The sequence below is a fragment of the Rhinopithecus bieti genome, unplaced genomic scaffold (genome assembly GCF_001698545.2).
Source record: "Rhinopithecus bieti isolate Rb0 unplaced genomic scaffold, ASM169854v2 scaffold_13577, whole genome shotgun sequence".
NCBI classification, from domain to species: Eukaryota; Metazoa; Chordata; class Mammalia; order Primates; family Cercopithecidae; genus Rhinopithecus; species Rhinopithecus bieti.
The window spans coordinates 1,821,734-1,834,412 of record NW_016807867.1 but is presented as its reverse complement, the minus strand read 5'-3'; the positions used below and the strand labels follow the sequence as shown (position 1 = coordinate 1,834,412).

At 41.1% G+C, this 12,679-nt stretch overlaps 1 protein-coding gene across 4 annotated transcripts in view; it reads right to left on the bottom strand.

Annotated features, from left to right (window-relative positions):
- Nucleotides 1-10,764, bottom strand: part of HRH4 (histamine receptor H4) — a 20,062-nt gene extending 9,298 nt beyond the window's left edge. For 2 of the 4 annotated variants that reach the window (XM_017883986.1, XM_017883984.1), the window contains exon 1: nucleotides 10,473-10,764. In XM_017883986.1, coding sequence (XP_017739475.1) covers nucleotides 10,473-10,665 — 193 coding nt within the window. In that variant the 5' untranslated portion in view covers nucleotides 10,666-10,764. Of the gene's footprint in view, nucleotides 1-2,072; nucleotides 2,109-2,423; nucleotides 2,588-10,472 lie in introns of those variants that run through there. The other 2 variants (XM_017883985.1, XM_017883983.1) reach the window with 2 other exon arrangements.
- Between the last annotated feature and the right edge of the window lie 1,915 nt (nucleotides 10,765-12,679).

Sequence of the window (12,679 nt, the reverse complement as noted above, 5' to 3'; positions counted from 1 at the left end):
AAGGAAGGAAGGAAGGAAGGAAGGAAGGAAGGAAGGAAGGAAGGAAGAAATGTGGCCCACTACCTGTTTAGGCAAATAAAGTTTTATTGGAACAGAGCCAAGTACATTTTTGTATATATCATCTATGGCTGTTCGGGGGCTACAATGGTGTATTTGAGCAGTTGCAACAGAAACAGTAGGTTCTACAAAGCCAAAATTATTTGCTATCTGGCTCTTGATCACGAAGGTTTGCCAGTCCCTGCCCTAAAGGGTGCACAGCCACCTGCCAGCAGCATTCCTGGGTGAGTTCCTGGAGCAGAGAATCCACTCTTTCATGGACTGTTATGTGAGAGGAAAATAAACTTTTATCTTGCTTAAGCCTCCACATTTTGGAGACTCTTTGTCACAGCAGTTTATCTTTGCCTGATCTAATACACCTTCCAATCCTGTCAACCTCCAGCTGCACAATTGTCCCAAGCTAGAGCTGTCACTGTCCTCTCAACACCCCAGGACAGCACTTAGTCCATTGTACTGAACCGACTTGTTCCTGGATCTGCCTCCACGTAGATGACTATGCTCATCAAAAACAGAGACTCATATAAAAAAAGAAACAACAGATACCAGGGCCTACCTGAGGGTGGTCAGTGGGAGGAGGGAGAGATTAAAAAACTACCGATCAGATACTATGCTCATTACCCTGGTGACAAAAAAATCTCTACACCAACACCCCCGTGACACTCAGCTTACTCATCCTCACATAACAAACCTGCACACGTACCCCCTGAAGCGAAAACAAAAGTTGGAAAGAAAAATAAAATAGAAACTCTGCATATTCACTTCTGTATCCCAGGACTTAGCAAAATGCCTGTCACATGGTAGTCCCCCAAAGAGCTGGGTCCCTGAGATGGGAGTGAAGGAAGTTTCCCATCTAGGCCTCAAAGGTTTCAGATCACTGCCCCATATTTCTGTGGCCCCCTTATCTTTACTTCAACTTTATTTTGTCTTTTGATCCACTGCTGAAAAATTTAGTATAACTTAAGAATTTCCATGCCTCATTCTAGATGAGAATGGGCACTGTTGATCATGGTGTCCAAAAATAGTTAATGTGGCTAAATTGAGACAGGTTATGCTTCCATCACAGTATGCATATTGCAGTGGTGACAATGAGACCTGTAACATTTTGCCATGCTTATGAGTAAAATATGTGGGAGAAAAATGTTGACTTTTCAATATTAGAAACAATAAGTTTCTATTATTTCTATGTTATTATTTCGGTATTATTTTGATAGTTTCTGTGTTATTCTATATGTTATTTCTAAGTTTCTATGTTATTATTTAGGTAATAAGGAATTTTCAGCTTTTTTTTTTTTTTTATTTTTTTTTTTTTTTTTTTGAAAAAAAAAATTTTTTTTTTTTTTTTTTTTTTTTTTTTTTTTTTTTTTTGAGACGGAGTCTCGCTCTGTCGCCCAGGCTGGAGTGCAGTGGCGGATCTCGGATCTGGACTCGCTGCAAGCTCCGCCTCCCGGGTTCCCGCCATTCTCCTGCCTCAGCCTCCCGAGTAGCTGGGGCTACAGGCGCCCGCCACGTGGCCCGGCTAGTTTTTTGTATTTTTTAGTAGAGACGGGATTTCACCGTGTTAGCCAGGATGGTCTCTATCTCCTGACCTCGTGATCCGCCCGCCTCGGCCTCCCAAAGTGCTGGGATTACAGGCTTGAGCCACCGCGCCCGGCTGGAATTTTCAGCTCTTAATAGGACCACTTTCTTTTGTATGCTATATATTGACTGAAACATTGTAATGTACATGACTGTGTCTTGGATCAGGTGTCAAAATATTTGTACTTTGTACAATTCGATAAAATTGAAAAAAAAAAAAAAAAGAATTTCCACTAACTCGCAGATGAGGCTATTCCAAATCTTGAGTAAGTTCCAGCTTTCCTGGCACAGGTTCTAAAACGGCAGGAGGACTTGATCCTTCTGGCTGGTCCCACTGTGTAAACTGTATCTTCCCTATATACTGTCTTTTCCTCTGGCCATTCAGAATTGATTTTCTCATCACATTTCAAAGTATGGGATTCTTTCCACTGCCCTCCAAGTTCTCTTCCGAGGAACAGATTCAGGTCTCAATATGTCTGTGGAGTAGAACCCATAAACCTGTCATGAATGTCATGTCTATCCAGTCTACTATAGACTCAATATACCAGTGGAGACAACTTGCCTTGGGTTTTCTTTGATTCCGTCCCATTTTAATGGCACATAGGTGAGTGAATTATCCAAATCACACAACTAACAACCAGCAAGAACTCTATGCCAGACAACAAAAGGATAGGGCTCCTCTGAGGCCTCTCGATTAAATTAAAACTTAGGCTTAAAAGAATTTTTGCTTGGGGACCCATATGTACATTCACACAGTCTTCTAAGGGGGATAAATTAATGTTTTGACTTACAGCGTTTGAGACTGACAGGTATCGATCATAGCTGATGAGGACAATGTTATATACAGATGCTGTACATAAAAGATAGTCAGTAATGAGCCAAAATACACAGATTTCCTTTCCAAAATCCCATTCGAACAGCGTGTGAGGGATGTACAGAGGAATGGAGATCACACCTGCACAAGGAAAATAAGTGTAAAAAAAAAAAGTGTAAAAAAATAAGTGTAAAAAAATAACGCACATCAACGAACACAAATGGGCATGTTTTAATGGCTACACAACACCATGACATATCTGAATTCACTACAAATGCTTTGGCTGTAATTTAAAAATTCATGGTACTTCATCAAGCAGCTCAGGACTGATTTTCTACACACTCCTTAAATGCCATTTTTGTAAGAGGGGTCATGAACGTTGCACAGCAGGGCCTCCTTATCCATGAATTCTACATCTGTGGATTCAACCAACCACAGACAGAAAATATTTGGAAAAAAACTGCATCTGTACCGGACACGTATAGACTTTGATTAATGGTAATGACTTCTGGTCATTATTCTCTAAACAATAAGGTATAACAACTATTTACATAGCACTCACATTGTCTTTGGTATTATACATAATCTACTGATGATTTAAAGTATACGGGAAGGGCTGGGAGGGGTAGCTCAAGCCCGTAATCCCAGCACTTTGAGAGACCAAGGTGGGCAGATTGCTTGAGGCCAGGAGTTTGAAACTGGCCTGGGCAACATAGTGAAACCCCATCTCTATTATGAAAAATAATAATAAATAATAAAGCATATGGGGGGATGTGCATAGGTTATATGGAAATACTACAGCATTTTATATCAGGGACTTCAGCTTTCTTGGATTCTGCTATCTAAGGGGAGTCCTGGAACAAACTCCCACCGACACCAAGGGGTGACTGTACTTTCAATGGCTCCTTTCTACTTTCCAAAGTACAGATCTTGTATTTCTAGCCATAGGCAGCATAAATCATCTTTACTTTTTTCATGCTCTAACCCAAACAGGATGGAGCACCCTTCTCCCAAATATATGGCACATTTTCACATCTCTTTTTTCTCTGCCAACATCATTCTTTCTTCCCAAAATGTCTACCTGTCTTCTACTAAAAAGTCAATTCAAGCCAGGCACGGTGGCCCACACCTGTAGTCCCAGCCCTTTGGAAGGCTGAGGTGGGTGGATCACCTGAGGTCAGGAGTTCAAGACCAGCCTGCCCAAAATGGTGAAACCTCATCTCTACTAAAAATACAAAAATTAGCTGGACGTGGTGGCGGGTGCCTGTAATCCCAGCCATTCTGGAGGCTGAGGCAGTAGAATCGCTTGAACTCGGGAGGTGGAGTTTGTAGTCAACTGAGATTGTGCCACTGCACTCCATCCTGGGTGACAGAGCAAGACTCTGTCTCAAAAAAATAAAATAAAAAATAAGTAAAAGTCAATTCACTTCCTTCTTATTTTTCACTGAGGCCAAAAAGTGACCTCCTCCATGTCCTCTTTCTTGGAGCTTCCTCAGTAGAAGTGACCCCTCTGTCCTCTGCACTTTCTCGGTTCTTTGCTCATCTTTCCCTCTCTCATGCATTAACTACATTCTACTTTTATATCATAGTCATCTTTTTTGTCTGTCTCTCCTGAGGATGAGGGCCATATCGCAAATCAATGTTTGTATTTCCTGCAACCTCCAGAGTTGGCCAATGACTTGTACATTTCACTTAAATTAATAACAGCTAATATGTTTTATACAATTACCATATGGTAGACCCTGTGCTGTGTGCATTGCAAATGTTACCTCATTTCATCTTCATAGAAAGTTTGTGAGGAAGGGACTACGCTGAGTTAACAGTTAAAGAAACTGAAGCTCAGAAAAGAGAAAATTAGACCAAGTTCCACTCAACTAGCAAGTGGAGAAGATTGCATATGAAACCAGGGATTGTGATATCAGAACCTTTGACTTTACCTACAACTCTTTGCTGTGTGAACAAATACATAAGCTCTATCACAGTGATTCAGCCCAGCACAGAAACTGCTTAACTGAAAAGTGATGAAATGAGGTTCCCTTTCCTTTAGCTTTTAGGGGTTTTTAATTGCATTTGCATTTCAGACAGGTGTGATTAGTTGCTAAGAATATGATCTATTAAGTGGAAGCTCAGATGAAATCTTACTTTGTTGAGTCACTTCAAATGTATCAGATACTTCCAGGAATTCCCATTTTTTTATGAGAACCAAATTAGTCTATTATTAAGAATAGTAAAGATAAAGGAAAAGGGAAGGAAGAAGGAAAGCCTGCATTCTCCAAAAACAAGACCACATGAGGCTATAACAGCATGGTTTCAGAACCAGTGGACGGTAGTGCTAAACCCTAGTATTCTGTCCCTAGGTTACATACAAAGATGAAAGACAAGACACTGTAGAGATGAAGAGTTGCGTGGTCAGTTCTTATATGTAGTTCAAATAACCTGTTTGTTTCATGTTTCAATTATATTTTTAATGATAAGCAAACTTCCTTAGGGTGCCTTTCATCTCCAGGGTATGTGTGTGTATGTCTATGGTATAAAATAGGTCACTGGCTGAGTGTGGTGGCTCATGCCTATAATCCCAGCACCTTGGGAGGCTGAGGCAGGTAGATCACTTGAGTTCAGGAGTTGGAACCAGCCTGGGCAACATGGTAAAATCCTATTTCTACAAAAACAAAAAAAAAAAAATACAAAAATTAGCTGGACATGGTGGCGCATGCCTGTAGTTCCAGCTAACCAGGAGGTTGAGGCAGGAGGATCACTTGAGCCAGGGAGGTCAAGGCTGGAATGAGCCATGATCACACCACTGCACTCCAGTCTGGGCGATAGAGTGAGAACCTGCCTCAAAATAAATAAATACATAAAATAATGTAGGTCACCAGGTCCACTTGAGGTAAATCAAAGTATCCCCCAAACAGAGACATTTATTATATTTGAGCCCACGGTTGTGGCTTCCAATGTTCCCAGCATGAGTATTTTCAACACTGGAACTCATTTCTTCCACAGAATGAGAAAGAAGAAAGATACTGGTAATGTGTTCTAGTCACCGACTAAGAGTTCAGGGCAGGGGGTGGGAGGTAAATACTCTTTGTCACACGCTTTCTCATTTACACAAAAGAGGAAGGGTGTGTTCGAAAGCCTAGGAGCTGCTGGAAGCAGTGATTAGCTGAAGACAGGCTCTAGGATATTTCTTTGGTTTTCGTAACTCCCGCCGTGCTGTCACCCAGCGTTCTAGGTAACGCTTCCGTACTTGTGTCATGCTCAGTTCCTCTGTCTTATTGAGCAACAGAGATGTCTGTGGCTCATTCTGAACGAGTTGCAAAGAAACTGAATCTGAACTATTTCTCGAATATACCTACTCCGAAGTGTTTCTACACCTTCGATTCTAGAATTGTGTTTTTGGGTGAAATGGAGCTCATAAGTAAACAAGAGCCAGTTTCTTGAAAAGATTAAGACAAAAGTAAAAGAAAACAAATCTATGGCCCACCTCCCAGTCCCACTCCTACTTCTCACCCCTCAGTCACTCCACCCCAGCCCCTCTGGTCTCCAATGCACCACCCACCCTTCTGCCTCAGATCCTGCGCACCTGCTGTTCCTTGGCGTGAAATGCTCTTCCCCAAGGGCGCCTTCTGTTTGCTCAAATGTCTTTCCTTTTTGTTTTGTTTGTTTGTTGACACAGTCTGGCTTTGTTGCCAAAGCCAGAATGCAATAGCATGATCTCAACTCACTGCAACCTCCACCTCCTGGGTTCAAGTGATTATCCTGCCTCAGCCTCCTGAGTAACTGGGATTACAGCCGTGTGCCACCATGCCTGGCTAATTTTTGTGTTTTTAGTAGAGATGGAGTTTCACCATATTTACCAGGCTGGTCTCGAACTCCTGTCCTCAACTGATCTGCCCGCCTCGGCCTCCCAAAGTGCTGGGATTACAACTGTGAGCCACTGCGCCCAGCCTTCAAATGTGTCTTTCTAAGTAAACTCTAGCTCCAAGGTTTAAAATTGCAGCCCCACTCCCAGCACACTCCCTTTCCCTCCTCTCTGCGTTTTTGTTTATTTTTCAGTAGCAATGATCACCCTCTAAAATACTATATAATTTGACTCAGTTATTTTTCTTGTTTATTGTCTGTCTCCACGCCCCTGCTCCCAACAGAAATAGAAGCACCATGAGGGCAGGGATTTTCACCTGTATTTTTACTGCTTTATCCCCAGCACCTCAGAAAGTGCCTGCTTCAAAAGAAATCATTGTTGGATGAACAAATAGATGAGGATGGAGAAGCCCAGTTTGCTTTAAAATTGCCACCCATTTGACATCATCCCTTCTGTCTAAACCAGCTAAGAAGCTACATCTTCCATTAGAAAAGGCAATCAAAAGATGGGAGGAGCTAAAATCCCCAAGTAAATCCTTTGGGACACCAGAGGAATGTGTGGATGACGGTGAGTGCACAGAGGGTGTTATGGCCTGAATGTGTATGTGCCCTCCCCAAATTCACATGTTGGAGCCCTAACCCCCAATGTGGCTATATTTGGAACTAAGACCTTTAAGGACAAAATTAAGAGTAAAAGAGTTCATAGGAGTGGGGCCCTGATCCAATAGTGTCCTTATAAGAAGAGACAACAGAGAGTCCACTCTCTCTCTGTGCACACTCAGAGAAATACCTCATGAGGACGCAGGTAGATGGCAGCTGTCTGCAAGCCAGAAAGAGAGCCCTCATCAGAAACCAAAATTGGCCAGAATCTTGATCTGGAATGTCCCCGGCTCCAGAAGGATGAGAAAATAAATGTCAGTTGTTTAAGCCACCCAGTCTAGGGTATTTTGTTTCGGCAGCCTGAGCAGATGAATACAGAAGGCCAGGAAAGAGTCCTGAACTCGGGCATACAGGTATCAAGATAAACTTTGCCATCCTGAACACTTGGTTCAGGCTCTGATAGCAGCAACCACCCTTATCTGCTGAAGATCCTGTCCAGCCGTCTGACACATGGTCATGCAGGCCACAAATGCCAGCACAACATGGGGATGAGAAGAAAGTGCCCATAAATGGAAAGACTGGTCACATGGCAACACTTTTATAGATATTGATGTAGATATAGATAGTATGTGTTTCCCAGAATAGTGTACAGATGATGTATATTTATATAACATCCAGTATAGCTAGTACTAGAATTTTTCCTCAATAAATCTTTGCTTTCAACCGTAAATTCAGCCTGAGATGCTAGCAACTCAGGTGCCACAAATTCAGATTATCCGCAGAGGGCCAATTCTGAAACCTGGGGGAAGAGGGCATTCAGCCAGCAAAGCCACAGTTCCAAGCACATGTGAGGGTCTAATCTGCCCTGCCATTGTCACATGGCTCTGGAGCTCTGGATCTCATGATCCCAAATGTTAAGAATCAATGGCTTACAGCTGCAGAAAACCTCTCAAGCGTTCTGCCCTGCACGCTCACCGCCTCCATGCCTTCTTCCAGGCTCAGAGACAAAAGGTTTTCTTCCCAGCATGGCAAAGGAGAAAGAACAGCTTGGCAGCAAACTTGAATCCTATTACAAAATGCTCCCAGGGACTGTGTCATGGTGAGCCCTGCGTTAAATATGCAGACCTCTGCATGAAGCTGGAAGGGGGCAGGGGAGATGCGAGGGAGGAGGCTGGCAGGCAGATGAATGGAGACTCTGACCTGCACCCAACTCCTTTAATCAGTAGCAAAAGAAATGATCAGAATTATTTCTTCACCCACCTGCTGATGGAGGGGACCACCAGGACTGCTGAATAACTCCATCTGCAGAGCTATTTTCCAAAGACGAGCTCAAACCCTTGAGGGTGGGACTGCCATGATGCCGGCCTTGGGCCAGACATGGAGACATTTTTACCTAGAACCATCTTTATTCAAAAGCTTCAGGCCCCAGGCTTTCTCAGCTGTCTCACCCGTCCCACCCTAAAACTGGGGCAGTCAGGACCTCACTCCCTTTGGGTTAGTAAAAACACTTCATCTATTTTAAGTGCTGATTGTCATCTAAAAGTCACAGGATCCTGTGAAGAAGGAAGAAGTGAAGGATACATGTATTTACAGTGGAGCCTTCTCTATGTTCACATAAATAAACTCGTATATTTGTACATGTTTATGGGAGCACAGAGAATGATGTGGAAGGATCTACATCAAGCAGCAAATGTTGGTTACCTGAAGGGACAGAATTGAGGAAACAAATGGGGAGATAGTGCATTTTTTCAATACTTCTTTATGGGTTAGCTGCCTTTATCTGTCATTTCTATGCCATGACTCCTAAATCAATCTCCCAAACTAGAATTTTTCTCCAGAACTTTCAATGCAACATCAGAACCATAGCCACCCTGCCCAAATACTTCTGTATCTTTGAAGAGCTCCATACTGTTCTTAGTCTCAGAAACCCCATCTTTAACTCAGCTTTCTCTTTTCCTGTCCAATGCCTCCTTCCCCCGCCCCCACCCCGCCTTAGCCGCTCTGCCTGCTGTCCCCAGCCATCCTAGCTCGGGTCCTAACTACATGATTTCTGCCTAGATTGCTGCAGGATGGTCTCTGAAACCATGTCACCCCACACTCCAGTTGCCCCACTTCCTATGGCTCTTCCGATGCCTCTAAAGTAAAGCTTTGATCTGTTCAACCACTCACCTGTTTTAAAATCCTTAAATCTCCACAAGGCCTGCCAAATAAACTCCACTCCACACTCATGCTGGTATTTAAAGGCCCTCACTTTCTAGATTTCAGCTTCATCTCTACGGCTCCCCTGCACCCATCTGCACACCAGCCAGCTCGAAGCTCACCCTTAGGAAGATAAGTGCAATGATTTTCTATCAGCATGCCTTTGCTCATTCTTGGAGCAAAGAATCCTTTGCCCTATCTCTGACTATGGAAATTCTATCCATCCTTCAAAGTTCATGTTAAATGCCTTTATTCGCTAACTAAATGTGCTTTATGCCTCCTCCAAGTGACCATAGCACTTGTTAGGTCTTGGTGGGGTCTCGTGTTACTCTATACTGCTATAGTCATTTCTGAACGTCTCTTGTCCACTCTTCTCAGCAAAACCTTACTGGAAGAGACTAACCTAATCTTCTATAGATCCCTTGATTACCTAATAGTGCTTGCATACCTAGCAGTATTATACAGGCTAGATACTATACTAACATTTGTGACCTAGATTGGCATTGACCCACAGCTGCAGAAAAATTAAAATTAAAAGAAAAGGAACTAACATTTCTTGAGTGACTACTGTATTCCAGGGAATGAACTAAGTATTTTCTGTGTTTATTTCATTTTAACTAAATGTAAGTTTTATGTAGTTATAAACAAAAATAATCTGAATATGCCAGATTAAATTATACTAGAAACTCCTATAAAACAATAACATCAGCTGACATTTCTGTACATCTACTTATCATGGTAAGCATTGTTTAAAAATAATAATCATCAGGCAGTGAAAAATTATAAAGTGCATGTTTTCAAAGAAAGTTGGTTTGATTTCTATGGTCTCTTAACGATGATATAATGCTGTGATATCATATTATACGCAAGGTACTTTACGGTTGGGTATATTTTACAAAATTCTATGCCACATCATTAAATTAATACTATTAAACATATTATTCAATCTGAAATGCTATTTTCTGATTGTACTGGTTACTAGCATATACATAATTTCTTATTACTCCAACACTGTGATACCGAGAAAACCATATTTACTTGAAGAGGAATACTTATAAGTCTAAACATACAAGGAAAATAGCACCAGAAACAAGTAACTCTTACATTAAAATTTTGGAGCTGTTCTGGACTTATCTTTATTCTATAAAAAGAAAATAAACTGTTTTCAGCTGAAAATTCCCCTGCCACACTGATTTACATATGTACAACATTCCCTTACAGTGCCATATAGCCCCTCCAAACTTTAATACTTAAACTTTTGGGTTTATTTTCCCCACCATATACAGTCCCCTGAAATAACAAAAGTTTATTTTAAGGTTTTAGAGATAAAATAGGAAAAGATTATCTTAAATAAAGACATATAACTTACCCACAAAGAAGTCAGAGATCGCCAAGTTAAGAAAAAAATAACTAATTCTATGTCTAAGGTTTTTGTCCACCACAAAAGCTAAAATGACCACAGCATTTCCTAGCATTATGGCAAAAGCTAGTAAGGACATAAAAAACGCTAAAGTAATACGAGTGCTTAGTGATAAATCAATTGTGCTATTAGTATCTGGCATCACATCAAATGATGAAGAAGGTCAAATTAGCAAATTAATCCAGCCAGACAATTCTGACAAGTATGTTTTCTAATCGGATACCTAAAATATGTAGTCTTCTACTCAAAACGACAGTTTTAATCTAATACTGATCTCATAGAACTTCCTGATTCTTGATAAAGTAAGCTTGTGGTAACAGTTTCCCTTTAACTGACACTGAAAAACTATTTCCAAAAAACAGTGACATGTTTTACCTTAAACATTTTACTGTGATTCATCCATCTCCCATTATTAGAATAAAATTATATAATCTATAAAATGTAATCATTATATAGGTAATAAATCGGGCTCACACAAGGTTCATTTTTGTTGTTGTTGTTGTTGTTTGGAAATGGAGTCTTGCTCTGTTGCCCAGGCTGGAGGACACTGGTGTGATCTCGGCTCATTGCAACCTCTGTCTCCCAGCTTCAGGCGATTCTCCTGCCTCAGCCTCCCAAGTAACTGGGATTACAGGCACTCATCACCATGCCCAGCTAATTTTTCTATTTCTTGTAGAGACGGGGTTTCACCATGTTGACCAGGCTGGTCTTGAACTCAAGACCTAAAGTGATCCACTCACCTCGGCCTCCCAAAGTGCTGGGATTATAGGCATGAGCCACCACACCTGGCCATTTTTAAAACTCACATAGATTCAGTTAAATATTCTCATCTGGCCATGATGGAGTAATAGGGGCTGAATTTCATGGTCCCATCTGAAACAGCCAAAAAATTAGACGATGGTTTTCAAGGCACTTGTCATTAACAAGGAAGGACAGTGATCCCTGAGGGAAGGCATGAGGCCTGCAGTTGCCCCAGCTTACTGTCTTGAGAGTTCCCAGGGCATGAGCAGAGAGGGGAAACCCAGGCAGAGCCCAGGAGACTCCCTGGAATGAGGAAATGGAGCTGAGAGTACAGGAGTACCAGAGAGGAGTCTGAACTGCAGAGCCGCACTGAGCAGAACTCCAGAGATCTGCAGAGGACCCCCTTCAAGTATTCACCAGAGTACTGATTAGCACAATGTGGAGGAATCGTTTTTAGGCAAGAAAAGAACCACTCAAAATATTACAGGCAATAGTACCCAATGCTCACAGAGGACTGGTTATAGTGCCTGCTCCCATTAGCCAAATGGAAAAAGTTCATAATTCATGGGACGTTGGAATATTTATATAACATAAAAATATCCATTACCCAACAATGTAAAACTTACAATGTCTTAAATCCAATTAAAAATTATCTGACATGCCAAGAAGAAGGCAAATGTGATCCATAACAAGGGGAAAAACATCAATCAATTGAAGTCAACTCAGAAATGACACAGATATTAGAATTAACAGACAAGAACATTAAAATAGTCAGATGAAATATGGAAAAAGGAAAACGGAATATAGCTGTATTCCATGTTTTCAAAAAGATATGTAAAGATATAGAAGATTTTAAATCAAACATCTAGAAATAAAAACTAGAATGTCTGGACTAAACATACATTGGAAAGGATTCATGGCAGAGATTGCAGAAGGTAAGATTAGTGAACTTAAACATATAATGATATAATCCATCTACAATGAAACACAGAGATAAAAGAGATTTCTTTTTAATTAACAGTGTATCACTAAGCTAGAAGACAACTTCAAGTGACCTAATATATGTCTAATAGGAGTCCCAGAAGGAAAGGAGAAAGGAAAGGACAGAAAAAAATTTGAAGAATCAGTGGTTAAAACCTTTCAAAATGTGATGAGAACTATAAACCAAGAAGCTCAATGAATCCCACACACAAGAAACAGAAAGAAAACTACAGAAGGCATATCAAATAAAATTGCTCAAAACCAGTGTGAAAAAGAAAAGCTTAAGAACAGCAGGGGTTGAAGGAGGACACATAACATACAAAAGAAAGGTATGGGTGTCAGCATGTTTCTCATCAGAAGCAACAGAAGCAGAAAAACAGTGGCTGCAATATCTCTCTAGTGTTGAAAGGAAAAAAAAACTCAACCTAGAATTC